Source organism: Bombus vancouverensis, chromosome 16 (assembly GCF_051014615.1).
Source record: "Bombus vancouverensis nearcticus chromosome 16, iyBomVanc1_principal, whole genome shotgun sequence".
NCBI lineage: Eukaryota > Metazoa > Arthropoda > Insecta > Hymenoptera > Apidae > Bombus > Bombus vancouverensis.
The window spans coordinates 10,831,702-10,847,886 of record NC_134926.1 but is presented as its reverse complement, the minus strand read 5'-3'; the positions used below and the strand labels follow the sequence as shown (position 1 = coordinate 10,847,886).

The 16,185-nt window shown below is 30.9% G+C and overlaps 5 protein-coding genes and 1 pseudogene across 8 annotated transcripts; 2 read left to right on the top strand and 4 right to left on the bottom strand.

The window, feature by feature from the left end:
- Positions 1-268: 268 nt before the first annotated feature.
- On the top strand, positions 269-2,872 carry LOC117160188 (RNA transcription, translation and transport factor protein). The gene is made up of 4 exons (XM_033340752.2): positions 269-460; positions 1,095-1,316; positions 1,392-1,493; positions 1,884-2,872. The coding sequence occupies exons 1-4, from the start codon at positions 400-402 to the stop codon at positions 2,246-2,248; spliced, it is 750 nt and encodes a 249-aa protein (XP_033196643.1). The 5' UTR covers positions 269-399; the 3' UTR covers positions 2,249-2,872.
- A 645-nt stretch (positions 2,873-3,517) lies between these two features.
- On the bottom strand, positions 3,518-6,561 carry LOC117160189 (AN1-type zinc finger protein 2A). Of its 2 annotated transcripts, none has more exons than XM_076625376.1 (3): positions 6,458-6,561; positions 4,901-5,212; positions 3,518-4,774 (listed from the first exon to the last, which is right to left on the bottom strand). In XM_076625376.1, exons 2-3 carry the CDS (start codon positions 5,194-5,196, stop codon positions 4,444-4,446), a joined length of 627 nt encoding a protein of 208 aa, XP_076481491.1. In that variant the 5' UTR covers positions 5,197-5,212; positions 6,458-6,561; the 3' UTR covers positions 3,518-4,443. The 2 variants fall into 2 exon arrangements, with proteins under 2 accessions (XP_076481491.1, XP_033196644.1); XM_033340753.2 differs by having other exon boundaries at positions 6,180-6,557.
- A 718-nt stretch (positions 6,562-7,279) lies between these two features.
- On the top strand, positions 7,280-11,472 carry LOC117160185 (protein RCC2 homolog). 2 transcript variants are annotated; one of them, XM_033340743.2, is made up of 4 exons: positions 7,280-7,649; positions 8,517-8,757; positions 9,003-9,850; positions 9,942-11,472. In XM_033340743.2, exons 1-4 carry the CDS (start codon positions 7,449-7,451, stop codon positions 10,110-10,112), a joined length of 1,461 nt encoding a protein of 486 aa, XP_033196634.2. In that variant the 5' UTR covers positions 7,280-7,448; the 3' UTR covers positions 10,113-11,472. The 2 variants fall into 2 exon arrangements, with proteins under 2 accessions (XP_033196634.2, XP_076481484.1); XM_076625369.1 differs by having other exon boundaries at positions 7,566-7,649; positions 8,499-8,757.
- An 84-nt stretch (positions 11,473-11,556) lies between these two features.
- On the bottom strand, positions 11,557-12,283 carry LOC117160186 (uncharacterized). The gene is made up of 3 exons (XM_076625567.1): positions 12,166-12,283; positions 11,826-12,099; positions 11,557-11,784 (listed from the first exon to the last, which is right to left on the bottom strand). Exons 2-3 carry the CDS (start codon positions 12,087-12,089, stop codon positions 11,557-11,559), a joined length of 492 nt encoding a protein of 163 aa, XP_076481682.1. The 5' UTR covers positions 12,090-12,099; positions 12,166-12,283.
- Positions 12,284-12,412: 129 nt separating this feature from the next.
- Positions 12,413-13,851, bottom strand: LOC143303769 (uncharacterized; annotated as a pseudogene).
- LOC117160187 (ras-related protein Rab-18) lies at positions 13,586-15,968 on the bottom strand. 2 transcript variants are annotated; one of them, XM_033340750.2, is made up of 6 exons: positions 15,813-15,963; positions 15,604-15,702; positions 15,040-15,172; positions 14,838-14,955; positions 14,447-14,764; positions 13,586-14,387 (listed from the first exon to the last, which is right to left on the bottom strand). In XM_033340750.2, the coding sequence occupies exons 3-6, from the start codon at positions 15,105-15,107 to the stop codon at positions 14,220-14,222; spliced, it is 672 nt and encodes a 223-aa protein (XP_033196641.1). In that variant the 5' UTR covers positions 15,108-15,172; positions 15,604-15,702; positions 15,813-15,963; the 3' UTR covers positions 13,586-14,219. The 2 variants fall into 2 exon arrangements, with proteins under 2 accessions (XP_033196641.1, XP_033196637.1); XM_033340746.2 differs by having other exon boundaries at positions 14,838-15,172; positions 15,813-15,968.
- Between the last annotated feature and the right edge of the window lie 217 nt (positions 15,969-16,185).

Genomic DNA, 16,185 nt, shown 5'->3' with positions numbered 1-16,185 from the left:
GTCTTGTTATTCTGATATATTACGGTTTATACATTATATGGTAATTATTGAAAGTGTACATATACCTTTCGTTGTATTTAATTATATATTTTTTGTAAATATCATGTAATATAAATAGTACTATCTAACAGCATTTATTTCAGTCTAATTTAACCAGTTAACTGCAGAATTATTCATCAGAATTATCTGTTGAAATATTATTGATGCTATATATAGGAGATAAATACTATGAAAAGTGAATCGAGTATATGGTATATGGTATATTTATGTTCACCGGCTTCGCTAAATATAGCATGAGTGTAGTGTCAGTATATCGAGAGTCTTTGTAAAATTGTGGTTTTTTTTGCAAATTCTATTACCTTTAATTTGCAGAACTTCTGTATATTTTAGATATCCAATATGTTTAAAAGAAGACTACAAGCACTCGGGTATTTAGAATGGGACAAAGTTAATATAAATGGTTCGTATTTAACATCTGCATCAACAAGGAATTTTAACATATTGATATTATCACTAATAAAATCTAATATTTTCGAAATCATGTTCGTTAAACGAGTTACATCGAGAAGAATGTTTATTTTTCTCGAATATTTTAGAATTTGTCTAATAATTGCGTAATTTTAAAATTTGACTTTGACTTTAAATTAATCTTGTTCTAATAAATAAATTCATTTCAGGATAAGTTGCAGAAATTTAAATAAGAATATTTCACATTCTTTTATGTATGTTTATGACAGGCAAATACCTGGATTATCTTATTATTAACGTAAAAACATTATATTGTTATAGGTTATAATGACCGGTATAATTTATCCTTTTTTAGAATAGTTATTATAATTATGTCTAACATAGAGATTTAAGATTGCATAATATATTATATTTAAATATCTTGTGATAAGAAAATATTATATTAGTTTTTAAAAAACCTATGATAGTCTAATTTCTCCGTCACTGAATCGTTTTTACATGTTTAATATGTAATTCTTGGTAAAGAATTTATTCATTCAGTAATTATTTTCGTTTAGATTAATTATAAGATTTCTTTATAAGATTTTATTTATTTTTTAAATATTAGTATTATTAAAATGTTGCAGATCCGCAACATTTTCGTAAAGTAACATTATGGTTAGAGGAACAAAAGATACGTCAGTATAGTATACAAGATCGAAAAGAGCTACGCGATATAAAAAGTGAAAGTTGGCCTAAAACTTTTGCCAAATACTGTGAGGATGTTAAATGTCCAATTTCAAGTAACAACATGGATCAACTTGAATGGCTAATTGGACGTGCTATTTGGTTGGAGGCAGAGAATAATAGTAAATATTTATTTATGAATGAAATCAGAGATTCAAATAGAAATTTCTTACATAATCATTAATTGTAATTTTCAGCTGAGCAGTATTCGATAAATGTAAAAGAAATGAAATTGAAAATGAAACAGGAAGCACTGGTGCCACATCTTAAGTCCACAAATCCACTTGACAACCTAGACTGTGAGTATATATAATATAGATATTTTTTACCAACTTTATATATTTGATTATTTTTAAATAATATTTTGCATTTTAGTTGTTTTGCTATTTTGTACCTTTAACAGTAATAAGAATGATAAAACATCTGTATACAAATATTATAAAGTATTTTATGAAATATATGTTATATTTCGTAGCCTTTCACCTAATTTATTAATATCTGTTACGTTGTTAAAGTATAAAGTAATTACATTTTTTAGTTTTCTATTTTATTCTTTGATGTGTTTATATGTTTTGACAAATACGCAGATAAACTTCCAAATTATGCTTCATTTTGATAATTTGAAAGTTGTTAATATTAATGTTCCTACTTTTATAAACACGTTATCTTCACCGTTTCATGGCCACTAGTTGAAAGTAATGAATTTAAAAATGGGGTCTATTCTGTGGCAAAACTGCTCCGAATTCCGCAACATCCGAATCATTTGGTCACGTTAAAAGCTTGCAGTAAACTAGTACAAAGAAGATTAAATTCCGAATGCTTAAGGAATCCAAATTCCAAAATTATTCGAGGCAAACCCTTCCCTATTATGAATTGTGATCCTGGTTTTCAACTGAAGAAGACCGCAGTGGAGAATGCAGCTAAAATCCTTGCTCTTCTTTATATTCAAGATATTAGAAATCTGCAAACAAAAATTAATGAAGTGATTGTTCGTGTGCAGAGTGTCACAGCTAATCCTAAGACGGATACCAAGTTAGGAAAAGTTGGTAAATAAGGAATTATTTATTCTGCCAATAAGGCCATCTGTTATATTACTTTATGGCGTATCTCAGATATGATAAAAATATTAAACGAAATCCCGAGAAGTTTCGACAAAAATACATTATTTATTTATCTTAAATTCAAGGTTATTGTAACGTGTGGTATAGTCAAGAGATGGTAATTATTTATTAAAATAGTTACGAAAATTAGTTTCGTTTAAACATGTACTCTACACCTTCTATAGGATACTTTACAGAAAATCGAAATACTTGAATTATTTTATTACATAGCCTTATGTATATCTTTTCATCATAGTTATATTATCTAATTGGTATAAATAAAAATCAAATCAGTATGATAGGAAGGCAATCATAACAAAGAATATTACATTTTGTTGCAAAAAAATGTTAATTCACTCAGCTCAAATGTAAATTTAATTGTAGATTAGTAACAAGTGAAGTGTAAACATTTTGGTTTCATATACTTGTATAAGTGAATAGTTTACTTTATTAAGAAAAACCTAAGATTCAGGTATTTTGACAATATTTATTAAGTAGGAAATTATTATAATCTTCGAATAATTCTTAAATGTATATATATATTTATAAAACTGATTAATAAAGTATTTCAATATCAATCGCTATCTTCGTGTTCTCTTTTCTGATACAGTTGATTTTCTTCTAGGATTGAGTACAATATTCAGATGTAAAGATAAAATTAAAAATATAGATAGTGAGTTGCATATTTTACATTTTATGCTAATAAATATGCAAGTATTTTATAGGATTCTTGTTAAATTAAAATCTAAATTGTCTTAAATTATTTTTAAGAATACAAATGCAAATTGTATTTGTGATGAAAGATAGAAAGTCTTTATATTCAAGAAATGCAATTGTCTTTAAATTATTAAAACAGATAAAAATACAAATATTTGAATAATAGAAATATTGTTTTTTATGTGTTTAAAAATCGTGACAAATTGAATATACATTTTAACAAAAATTAAGCTAGTCTACTAAGGCACCATTCTATTGCATTTGTAACTTCATTGTCTGCAATACTTGTTGCACAATATCTCTATTTCACTTGTAACTTCTTTGTTTGCAAGCTTTGTAAAACAAGGATGCATTTATTGTGGTAGCATCTGTTGCACATTCTGAGCATGCCTCTGTCAAATGACTAATACGGTTTGCAGACAAAGAAGTTACAAAGCAATAAAGTATTAGTCTATCTGACACAAAGAAATAGAGGACGTGCAAACCGCAATGAATGCACACGACACTCATAGTCACAGAATATATTCATTTTATACATATATCAACAAGGAGAAAGTAATATTAACAAAAATAATGAGGAAGTTTTTTTTCTAGTAGATTTAGCTGGATCTGGATGTAATAAGAAGATATAAGCAATTGGTGCAAAGTTTAAGGATGGATTTAATATAAGTAAAAGCTTATTAGCATTAGGATATATCATATTTCAATCAGAGAATTCTACAACATATGTTGATTATAAAGACAATAAGCTCACGAGATTGTTACAGGATTCTCTTGATGGTGATTCCATAATGCTAATTATTATAAGTCCATAGATGACAATTTACATGAAATAAGGAACCATAAATCAGACACTAAAGGTCTTAATATTTAGACCAATTACATAAATTAAGATAGGGGAATTAAAAATTTCCTTGGAGGAAGAAATTATGTAAAGAAGATGAAAATTACTGGACTTTAGATTTACATAATATTAAGGCACTCTTCTTTGAGGCTGCCCTTTAATATTCTTTCTAAAATCACGCATATTCGGCAGGTAATGTTGCTAACGATTATTCAGATCGCTATAAGATTAAAACAATCTTATTATAATATAAACATTGTGCAATGTTGAGTTTTGTAATTAATTAATATCATATATATATTTTACATTTGTACAAAAGGTATAACTGTTACAGTCCATATACCTATGAATTGAAATGATCTATGAATAAACCTTAAAAGTTTATCTTCTTTAAATATTGATATAGAAAGTTCAATGGTTAAGTTATACGTTAAGCTGAATTATATGGAAATTTATAGTCAATAGATTGCTTTTATCGCAAGAAAATCTCTGAAAGATATAACAATTTCTCTACATTTATGCAGCTGAAGAACGTATCTTAGAGCGATTGCAAAAGTTTGCATAGAATTAAGATTAAATTGTATGGAATTACGAGAGTCTACACCTATCTCTATTTCCAGAAGGTACAGCCTCGAGCGTTTGTTTAGCAGTATTTGCCTCTTGCATCGAAGCTTGGAGAGCTCTCGCGAGAGCTTCGTCTTCGCTCATACTGCCTTGATAATTCTTGAAGATTTCGCCATTTCTCCTATTTACTGTCATATTATTTTCTACGGCATCGAGCCGTTTTCTCCGTATCATCTCCTCCTGGCCTATACACGCGTGATCCGTTGGATGTCTGTGCTTTAAACAGAAATTCTTACCGCAATCGGAACAACGTACTTGGACTATTTCTTTAATTTTACAACCTTTTGAGGAGCATCTAGAATGAAAAAAAATTTATTTAAAAATCAGTTGACTGCTTTTTACAACAGTTACAAGATTATTCAAAATCATCACCTTTGAAACAACATAAAATTTTATCTAAACAAAATTTTATCTATTTTACCTATTAGAAAAAATTTTCTGGCTAGGTTTTCTCAAATCTGATTGACATTCGTCATCAATATGCTGCCCAACTGCAATATCTGGAGGGTCACCACGTTTTATAGGCACTGGAGCATTACAAAGTGGACATACTGGAACTTGAATATCTTTTTTATAAGCACTTGGGCAGCTATGGTTATTGTATGATATGTGTTCGGAACAAAAGATTGCAGAACATGCATCGCATTTAAGAGGCAAGAAGTCCAATCGATTGCAGCTGTTCTCTGAACAATGCTCTCCTAGGTGTGGGAACTCCATCTTTTACGAAGAATATCTGCAATGAAAATTATATCATACTTTATAATATATGTAGGCTAAGGAGCGAATGGAAAACGGTGTTCTCACAGTACGAACACAAGTGATAGATCGCGTTTGAAATTAAAGTACAATGTAGTCAAAATTAAAAGTACATATATATTAATTAACACGATTGCCTACAACACTCGGTATCGCGATCCGCTTACGTTTTCGTTGTTGAAAATTAAACACGATCAAACTTACCGCGCGCAACTTTTGACTTTCGGTTTTTTTTTCTTTTTTGTTCGACAATTCAATTCTTAATTCTACGTGTCGGTCCGTTTGCACCGGTTTACATACCGGCTGATCGGCATGACGGTTACGCATTCAGACTCCGGGCTTTAGCCGTCATTGCCGACGAGCCGGTTCCCATTTTATTATTTTTGCGACGGTAAAAATTCGGCAATAATTTTCACCTTCGACTCGTCGCTGTTCGTACCGACGCGCATATACATACACATACACATACATCCGCTTCCTACATGCACGCATACATTTTCAAACATGTAATTTTATAAATAAATTTCAAAAAATAACATAATATATCTGTGAAATTAAATGATGAATATAAAAGCAGCGATAATGGATGCAATTAAATAATTTAATATTGAAAATATTATTGAAGATGTTATGTTTGCATAACAAGAAAACGAGGTTGAAAAATGATTGGTTTACAAAAAATGATAGGAAATTCCTGCATTTCGATTTATTTTTCCATAAAAAATCAACCACCTCTTGATTGGGGTTAGGTATACTTACTGTGTCGCCCTATATAAATAAATTATAACCTCTACAACTATATACACTGCCCCTAACCTTTAAACTTTAAAAAGTTAGTAAATAAAGAACTACATATATAAACAACAAGAACTGGTTAATATAATGAAATGTAAAGAAATGTATATAATAAAAATAATATAATATAATTTTGTGCAAACTCATACCTCAAGTTACGTTCGAAATAAATAGGTTACAATTCCTTTGATGTGTTTAAAGTTAATTAACGTTTTATATTTAATATACGTATATATCACAGTAAAATAAATGCCACTTTAAATAATTAAATATTTTATCACAATATTCGAAGTTTTCGGAATTGAAAGGAAAACTTATATTTCGAGAAAGAGCATAATTTTCTTAAATGTAAAATTGAGGACGTAGATACTTTCTCAAACTGACTGACTTTTCAGATTTGAAACGGATATAAAGAATCCAAACTTACGAAACGGACGGAATAATCGCGTCACTCAAAGAATAACGCGAATTAAGCATGACGTTGCTTTCAAGCGAATCGGACATGATGTCTCGATCGGTACTGATAAGATATTACAATTTATAAACAAATTTGACGACAATTCAAATCCTCAATTGATCCAAATTAACAATCTATCGTCTTATTTCCTATATGCAACTGTCAATGTACAAATTAATTATTCTATTACCCAAAATTTTAATTCGCTTTTATATTAATTTCTCAAATATTGGAATATAAGAATATAATTTTCACGAAATTTAAAGATACAAAATTGCATAAATGTAAAATACTATAAATCAAGCCTGTTCGTCGATCACGAAGTCAAAATTAAATAAATACATACATACATACATACAGCATGCAAAAATGTGTAAAATATCCAGAATAAAGTGTTCATTATAATATTTGGTAGATGAAACAGATATTTATTGAAAATCTATTTCTTTAGATATGTTCGTAAAACTATAAGAATATGTAGCAGTCCGGAGTCTATTGATCATTAAACATGATCAAGATCAAACAAATCAATAAATTAATTAACAGTCACAAACTGGCTATCTCTATCGTGCTAGCACGATAATAAAACATTTTTAATTGTATGAGGAAATTAAAGATTTTCGAGTGCATTTAATTTCTATTGTGTATGCGAGATTTAAATTTTCGCGCAATTGGAAAATGATCGTTCGGTTCCCGCGTTCCGTGTGCTTGAAACGAGTGGACCACGGAGCGCGCTCTCAGCGATTTACAATCATAAACTTGAGTTTGCTTTGTACTTATCACTGGAGCATGGTTTTATTATGATTTTTGAGCGCCAGGTGGCCGCGTTTTTGTTGTCCGTTTGTCGAACAGTACAGGTCTCAGCGCCATTACATCGATTAATGTCATTGTATTGCGCGTCCCGCGATAACTAATTTCCCCTGAGACGGATTAAATTCGAAATAAAGGAGATTCGGCCGATATGTCGACTAAACGTAAAAATCCGGCGACGAAGAAAGGCCGCGCGAAATCAAGGAAGATTGAATATGACGAGGAGGACATCTCGAGCGAACACGACTCGGACGTTGATGACGCTGAGACCGGCTCGAATGCCGACGGTGAGGACGCTGCCGAAGATGATCTTGCCGATGTCTCCAGTATTCCGGAATTGCCACCGCCTGAGGTGAAATTATTTTCATCGTTTTCATATACTTATTTGTCCCAGGCAGTCTGGATGTGACTGGTGTCTGAATGAGTGAGAAAGCGACATTGGCATTTCGACGCTGATAAGCCTCACAGCCATACATTCAATGAAAAAGAATTCATTTCATAAGAGGAAAGATCGTAAACTGATGATTGTCCGTACCACCAGATTTTTAAAGAATTGGAAAATTGGGAAACCCATGCAAAACTGTGTGTTTAGAGTTCTTCGTCTATAACATTTTAATTTACAAAACACCAATTGTGTACACTTAACATTGCTGCATTTAGCACTGAGACTTCTGGGCAAGTGCTGTCTATCATGAAAAGATTCCTGATGTTTCATTAACATTGCAGTTAGTTTCATCAAGAAATTAGAGACGAAGCAATGTAAAGTGCAACAGTGCATAGTGTAACAATGTTAAGCGTGATAATCCAGGCTGTGAAAACAGCATTAACCGTATTTATTTGACGCCTTTATCACGAACATAATGTGACAAAAGCAGAATTTGGAAGTTTGAATGTAGATCATTGAAAATAAGATTGGTAGCCCTCAAAACATAATTGTTAATTATAAATGTTAAATGGCTGCTATTATCTTTTAATTATGGAGATAAGCATGATACAGTTTGGTAAGGGTTTCCTCTATACTACTGCTCCAAGATACCTGAACATCTGTTCATTTTCCGCAAGATGTATTTTAATTATAAAATTATAGATAAAATCAAACTACAATGATTTTATTCTTTATAATGATCATAGCTTACATATAATTGGCATTTATAATCGTTGAACTTTGTATTTTGTTATTTGACAAATTCTTTATCCTCAGATTCTTTAATTATTTTAGGGAGGATGGGGTAAGCCTGGAACATTATTAATGTGTGGTCTGACAAACTGGGACATGGCAGGACGTAAAGCTCCACCGAAAGGGGTGAAAGTTAATGTAGGGCGTAGTTTGTGGACCCCACATACTTTCAAAAATTTAAATGGCGCTAGAGTCAGATTAGTTGCTTCTGGCCCAGCTGCTTCTCATAGTATTATTGTTACTGAGGATAATAGATGCTTAGCTTTTGGTAGAAATGATAAAGGTAAATGAATGAAAGGTAAACAAAACTTATCTTATGATTAAGTATTACTATGTAAGTAAATGTGATTCACATAAATTGAAAGTTTGCAAGATTTGTTTAGTCGTATCATTTCTGTTGGTACTGGACTAACAAATTTCTTATTTGATACTAATTTCATGAGAATATAATTTTCTACTTCTACACACATACACATACACATTTTATAAATAGATTGTTTAGAAACTTTTATGACATAACTTTTGCAGGTCAGCTAGGTGTTGGTGATACGAAACGTCGGGATGAACCTACAGAAGTCACAGCATTAAAAGGTCATACAGTTATAGGAGCATCTTGCGGCCGCAATCATACTTTATTTTTAACAAGTCGCGGCATCGTATTTGCCGCTGGAGACAATAAACTAGGTCAATGCGGCGTTGGGAAATCCGATGCCTGCATTGTCTCTGCCACTAAAGTAAAGTATTCTGGGCCGCCGATAGTGAAAGTGGGTTGTGGTGCAGATTTTTCGATGATACTAGACATTAAAGGTGGTCTGCACTCATTCGGAAGCCCAGAGTACGGCGCACTGGGCCATAACACAGATGGGAAATATTTTATAACGAATACGAAGATGGCGTTTCATTTTGAGAAAGTGCCTAAGAGAATCGTTTTATACATTGAAAGAGCAAAGGATGGCCATGTTACGCCGTTAGATCGTGTTGAGATCACGGACTTCAGTTGTGGGCACCATCATACTGTTGCAATTGATAGCAAAAATCGTGCATTTTCTTGGGGATTCGGAGGTATCGGTCGTTTGGGCCACAACGAGCAACGAGATGAACTAGTGCCTCGTTTGATTAAATTCTTGGAGCCGCCTACTCGTGGTGTCAGGGCTATATATTGTGGTAGTACTTATAGCATTGCCATCAATGTGCACGGATCAGCCTTGATGTTCGGACAAACGAAACGTACGGGAGAAGCAAATATGTACCCCAAACCGATCCAGGATTTGTCTGGTTGGGAAATTAGATGCGTCGGATGTTCTCAGACTAGCGTAGTAGTCGCGGCGGATGATTCGGTTATCGCTTGGGGCGCTAGTCCTACTTTCGGTGAATTGGTAAATAATTGTATAACGAATAAATCTTTTAACAGAGAAATCTTTAGCAGACTTTTAAACTAAGCTCCTCTTCTTCAATGAATAATTACAGGGTTTCGGTGAAATGCGTAAGTCCTCGACTACCCCGATGGAAGTGAAAGCGTTGGAAGGTTTGTACATTACTGCTGTTACCTGTGGTCTCTCTCATACGCTTATGATTTGTCGGGACGAATCCGAAGAAGAGAAGACTAAAATTAACAAACTTCAAGTATATTCCGTTTAAATCGGATAATTTACATTTTAATTACTCATAAAGTAAACGCTAATCGAATTGTCACGTCGACACATTGGGAAATTTTTTCTATACTCACCCCATCGCGATCGTTATTACATTTAAGGAAACGGAGAAGAAAGAAAACCGAATTGTAACAAAAAAACATTATTACCTTTAATTAAGCCAAGTTGTTTTAAATAACTTGAAGGAAGGATTGAAAGATCTGTGAACAATTTATTAATAGACTGCGAAAAACGTCCATACAAAATATAGACTTAACTGTTACTCTCTACTTTGTACTTCCACTTTTACTTAATAATATGAAGGAAAGTTTATCATAATAGGGAACCCCATTCTGTTAGTAGCTCAGGATATAGACCAAACATATAGATAACAAAAATATATTTTGATACTTTGCTATTTTATTGAAGTACTCCCTCATTCTCTCTCACTCTCGCTTTCTCTATCTCTTTAACAAGAATGGAAATAGTTGATACGTATGAAAAAGAGTGCTGGAAACTGAGAAAAAGACACGTTATGGAATTTAACAAACACTGCCTTTACTTTTATTACTCATTTTAAATGTATTTACAACACAAATAGTCTATATCATTGATTCATTACAGTAGTACCTGAATCATTAAATCTGCAGAAATCATTCTTATATTCTATGTACAGGGACATTCTAAATGCGATTATACAGAGAAGGAACGCGGATTTTATGCTTTAAATGACTGTTATTATGATAAACATATAGAGAATGTTTCATAAACTCATTCGTTTTTATGTTCGCAAGCATGAAACCTATTTTATCTAACGACGAACAAGGACAATGCTTTTTCAAAAAACCAGCATTGTTTATCATACATTTTAAACTAATAATTGTTTAACAGTTACACTCGACAAAGAAAATTTCAGCAAGAAAAAAAGATATATATTGTTAATTACTGTACCATATAGGATAATCACAAAAGAGGATCTTGTAATAAAATTAAACATGCGATTCTTTTGGACGCTATATGTTATAAAAACTCATGTATACGTATTATAATTAAGGCTATCCACGTCATTACTATCATTAGTGAATATAATCGAAATTTTATATATAATTTTATTTTAGAACTGCTAATAACGTAATATAAAAATCCATACAAATGTAACATAATGTCATATGTTTAAGACGGACTGTAATTAGATTCACTGCCACAATGTATTTGGAGTCTTTTTTGTATTGCGACGAAATGAATTTAATACTTATTCATTCCATTCTGTTCCATGTAACACTTTCATGGAATTACACTGCACCATTTCAATAATCTTGGAACAAATGTACAAGGCAAATTACAAAATAAACGAGTTTTTTAAAGAATCTTTTTCTAAAGAGTCTTTTAAATATCTATCTCTTTTATAGACATTTTTATTAGTTGTTAAGATGCTCCAAATAAGATAATAATCAGGCATTGCCATCTTCGTCTGATACATTGATTTTACATGAACTGCATATATCAGGAAATTCACAACTTTCTAATTTTCTAATTGGTCTCCATACGCATTTCCAACATTGTTTTTCAATACGATATAACTCTTGATGATTTTTACAAATATTACAAGGGATATTTCTTATTATAGCCTTTTGATTCAGAGTTTTAATTAATCCCTCTTTTTCTAAATGTTTTTTATCCTAGTTTAAGAATATTAATGCTTTATATTTATATATATATATGATATTATATACATTGTACTAATTATTTTTATTGAAATAAAGGAACTATTTTTCAAGCATTGAAAATTATTGTAAATAACACTGACAATAAGTTTATGATCCATTTTTATAGTAGATAATGCAATTAATTGTTGATGCTTGTCTTTCTCCGTTTGAGAAATGTTGTTGCAAGTCCATTGCAATAATTTATATCCTATGAAATGTACTGGATCCGATGGATTGTATTCTAAAGTTTTAGCCACCGCCCATGATAATGGTACCATGATATTTTGTCTATTATAGGAAATTAGAGAATGGATATAAAACAATATTTCTTAATATCAAACAATTATCATTTACCTTAAGTAATCATTTTGCTGTGCTGTTAATTCATGTACTGTTTCATTTTTTGCTAAGATGTGACATCGACAAGCATATTGTTGGTAACAATCCGGTCGACTAGGAAAACTGAAACTGCTTTTAGAGCTATTTGTCCTGCAACTCTCTTGTGTTATTTCCAGACAACTACAGGTTGGTTCCAATATAGTTAAATTGCATTCACATATTAATTCCTGCAGAAAATATTAACACAACAGGTATGGTATATAGAACAACTTAAACAATTGTATTCAAACCTCCGTAATTGAAAATTTTGTTTCCATTTCGTCAAGTCCTAAATCAATTAACATTTCTTCAGTTTCTTCATCGATTCCATGTTGCTCTACTAATTGTATGACATCTTCTTCTATTCCAATGTGTTTCAAAAATTTAATTATTTTAGATGACGCAAAATTAAAGGGGGATTGCCAATTTAAAATACCAGGAACATCAATGCCACTTAAAATTAAATGGCGAAGAATAATTGGAGTTTGAAGTACTACTCCATATATGATAATATTCCAACAATTTATTTCACTTAAACCTGTAGGTCTTAAATTTAAAATCAGCCTGTCGTTAAATGTATTGAACCACATTTCTTTGAACTCCAGATTATGTGGTTCTATATGAAATTCTCTAAAATAAAGAAGTTCACAATAGCTAAGACTGATGAGGCCCAGTTTCATCGCTTTTATGATGCTGTATATGGGCATACCTAAAAATGGAGTTAAATCAATATAATCTTTGTTTTAGTTTATGTTATAGATAGAGACACCTTTCATTCTTAATTCCTTTAAAACGCTAATACTATATAAGCCACTATAGACAGTGATCCATAATCTTTTATCACTTATTCCATTAGAAATCATTTTCAGTGTATTTGATTGCACATGAATGCATTGTTTAAGTCTGTTTGTTAATAACTTTAGTAATTTTTCTGTGCTCCATGTTCCATATATTTGAAGTCCTTTATTAGTTAGGACAACATCCAATTTAGTTGTGTGTAAAATTTCTTTTGATGATAATGTTGTACATGATTCAAAGGAAATTTCTCTACAAACAATTAATTGATTCTAAGCAAGAGATGTACCTCACAATTTAAAAGTTGTTTCAGATATAATTGAAATATTGTAACTTAGTTTACTTTTTATTATGCGGATATTTAGTAACGTTTTCATAGCTTCTGAGACGGTCGAATAACATAACTGTTTTATTTAATTAATTACATATAAATTAAATTAATTTTCAGGACACATGAAATGATCGTTTAAAATCAAATATTTTAACAGGCAACTGTTTGTGTCACACAGAGTGAGATATCACATTAGTCTATCGCAATTTAAATGGAGAAATTTGTTTTATTCATAAAGATAAATACATTAAAATAATTTTAAGTAAATAATTTTATGTATGAGATAATTATTGTTTATTTGATCACATTTTAAAAATATAATCATATAAAATGCAGAACATTAAATAAACATATTTAACGTAATATTGAAATACATTTTGTTTACATATGTAATGATATGCGTTTTACCTATTTATTGTTCAAATAAATATCAAAATCAAATCAATATCATGATAACAAAACAGATCAGAAAATATTGAAGCTATAAATGCTGCAGCACATGCAAAAGCGTTTTCTACAGGATTTAAAGATACCATATTTGTTTATGGCGTTACTGCAGTTCTATTGATGTTTATTAGTCATTAAATTATGTGCATACGCATAATATATTTACATGAATATAAATTTTGTATTACAAATACCTATAAAATTTAACTATTTAACAAAGAATTAGAAGATAGAAGCAAACTCATTGTATATGTATGTATCTATCTTTGATACATAAGGTACAAAATATTTTTTCCCATAACATACACAAAGCAATATAATGTGACATACTATTATTCACGTTTCTGTTTTCAATGATCTCACTCTTCGATATCTAGTTTTTGAATAAAGTTTAGACCATATTCAAGCTATAGTTTCTTTTACAGTTATCACTGGCAGAATTTTATATTACAATCATTTAAATCAAAGTGCAATAACAATTTGTATGTGCTTCGTGTGGCTGAGACTCATCTGCCAATTGTATCCCTCTCTGACCTCTATGTCTTGCACCTCCCATATTACCGTTACCATACGCTGCGGATTTAAGGAGGGCATGTCGATCCCAAAGTCCAGGAGTTTGTATTATCTACAAACAATATTAATAGATGAGAATTAATAATTTGCAAAGAAAATAAATGATTATACCTTTTGTACAAGTTCTTCGAAACAACATTTGATTCCGTCTGCCGTTTTAGCGCTGCTTTCAATGTATAGGGTTTGGTGTCTTCGGGCAAATTGTAAACCTTCTTCAGTGCTTACTTCTCTGTTTGGTAAATCTATTTTATTACCCACTACCATTTTAATAATATCTGTCTTATTGCAATATGTATTCAATTCGTTAAGCCATGTTTCTAATTTCATAAAAGTAACTCTATCTGTAACATCATACACTAATATAGCGCCTTGACCGTCTCTGTAGTAACTAGGTGTTAGAGTACGAAAACGTTCTTGTCCGGCAGTGTCCTGCAATAATTTTCGAATATATTATATTCCATTAAATAAAAAATATAAATTATGATACACTGAGGTAACTAACCCAAATTGCAAGTTTCACTGTATTGCCATCAATTGTGACTTGTTTAGTTCTATAATCCATGCCAACTGTGCTTTGCATATTTTCATGAAATTCATCCTCAGTAAATCTAAGAAGTATGCTGCCAACAATAACAATAATATAAATATATTGACTCAACTTACATAGCATTAAAAAAAAGTAATTTATCGTTTTAAATAGGTACCTTGATTTTCCAACATTTGATTCTCCTATCATTAATAGCTTTAAGACTGTTAATACATCTTGATCCATTGTCGGTATTATATCACAGCACTCAGTCTAAATATATGTTACTTATTCCTTTGATAGCGTTGACACTGTTAAAAATGAAATATAAAAGTTAATGAAAAGAAATTATTAAATTTTTACGTGACGATTTTTTAAATGACGATTAAAACATAGTTTATAATTGTGAGAAAATTCAATAAGTCTATCGTAATTTGAAAATTGCTAATTATGTACTAAATAAGAAATAGGCAATAATGTGTGTGTGTGTGTGTGTGTGTGTGTGTATATATATATATATGCCACAATTTATGTCACATGTATATACAATGTTACAAGCGTATAATTGCATAGGATTTAACATCGATTATGGTAGAAAGATCGAATAACAGAACCCAAATGTAATAAATATTGTTTACAAGACGATAAAAACTTTTTATATACAAAAAGGTTACAAGTTACAGGTTGATATTAGCATCATGAATAATTGTGGCTTTTCCTTAAATCTTGAATATCTACTTACTGTAAGTACGTCACTCGGATTTAATGAATGATATCATCCTTTTTTGCAATGCATAAATGAAAAATTCTGATGCACTGTTATCGTGATACGCTCTAGACACTAGACGATAGAAAAAGGAACGTTAAAGTAATTTGCAATATAGTTGTTGTAAAATAGTGCAGATGTCGTTTGCATTTGATTCTGGCGAATTAGGATAAAAAAATACTTGCGATAGTGTAAATAAATCTCTTTTCTTATTGTGCATCTAAAGAAGAGAACATAACACTTTGAACTGGGTAAATTATCCATCTATAAGTATTCAGGATTAGGTTGCTGCGCAACAGTTAGCGAATAGAAGATTCCATTTTCAAACTGTTTGTAATTTGCCGACACTGACAGACGTAGAAGAACAGCGAATGAATAAGATTAGTCGGCAAAATTAAAAACCTGTATATCGGTGACGAAACACTAGTGTAACAAGGAAATTTGTTTATTTTCAATTTTTCGTTAATAAAAATTTCATTAACATATTGATGAGATCTTCCTGATTAAAATGAGACCAAACACGATGTAATTTGGCTCACATTTAATTATTTAATGAGA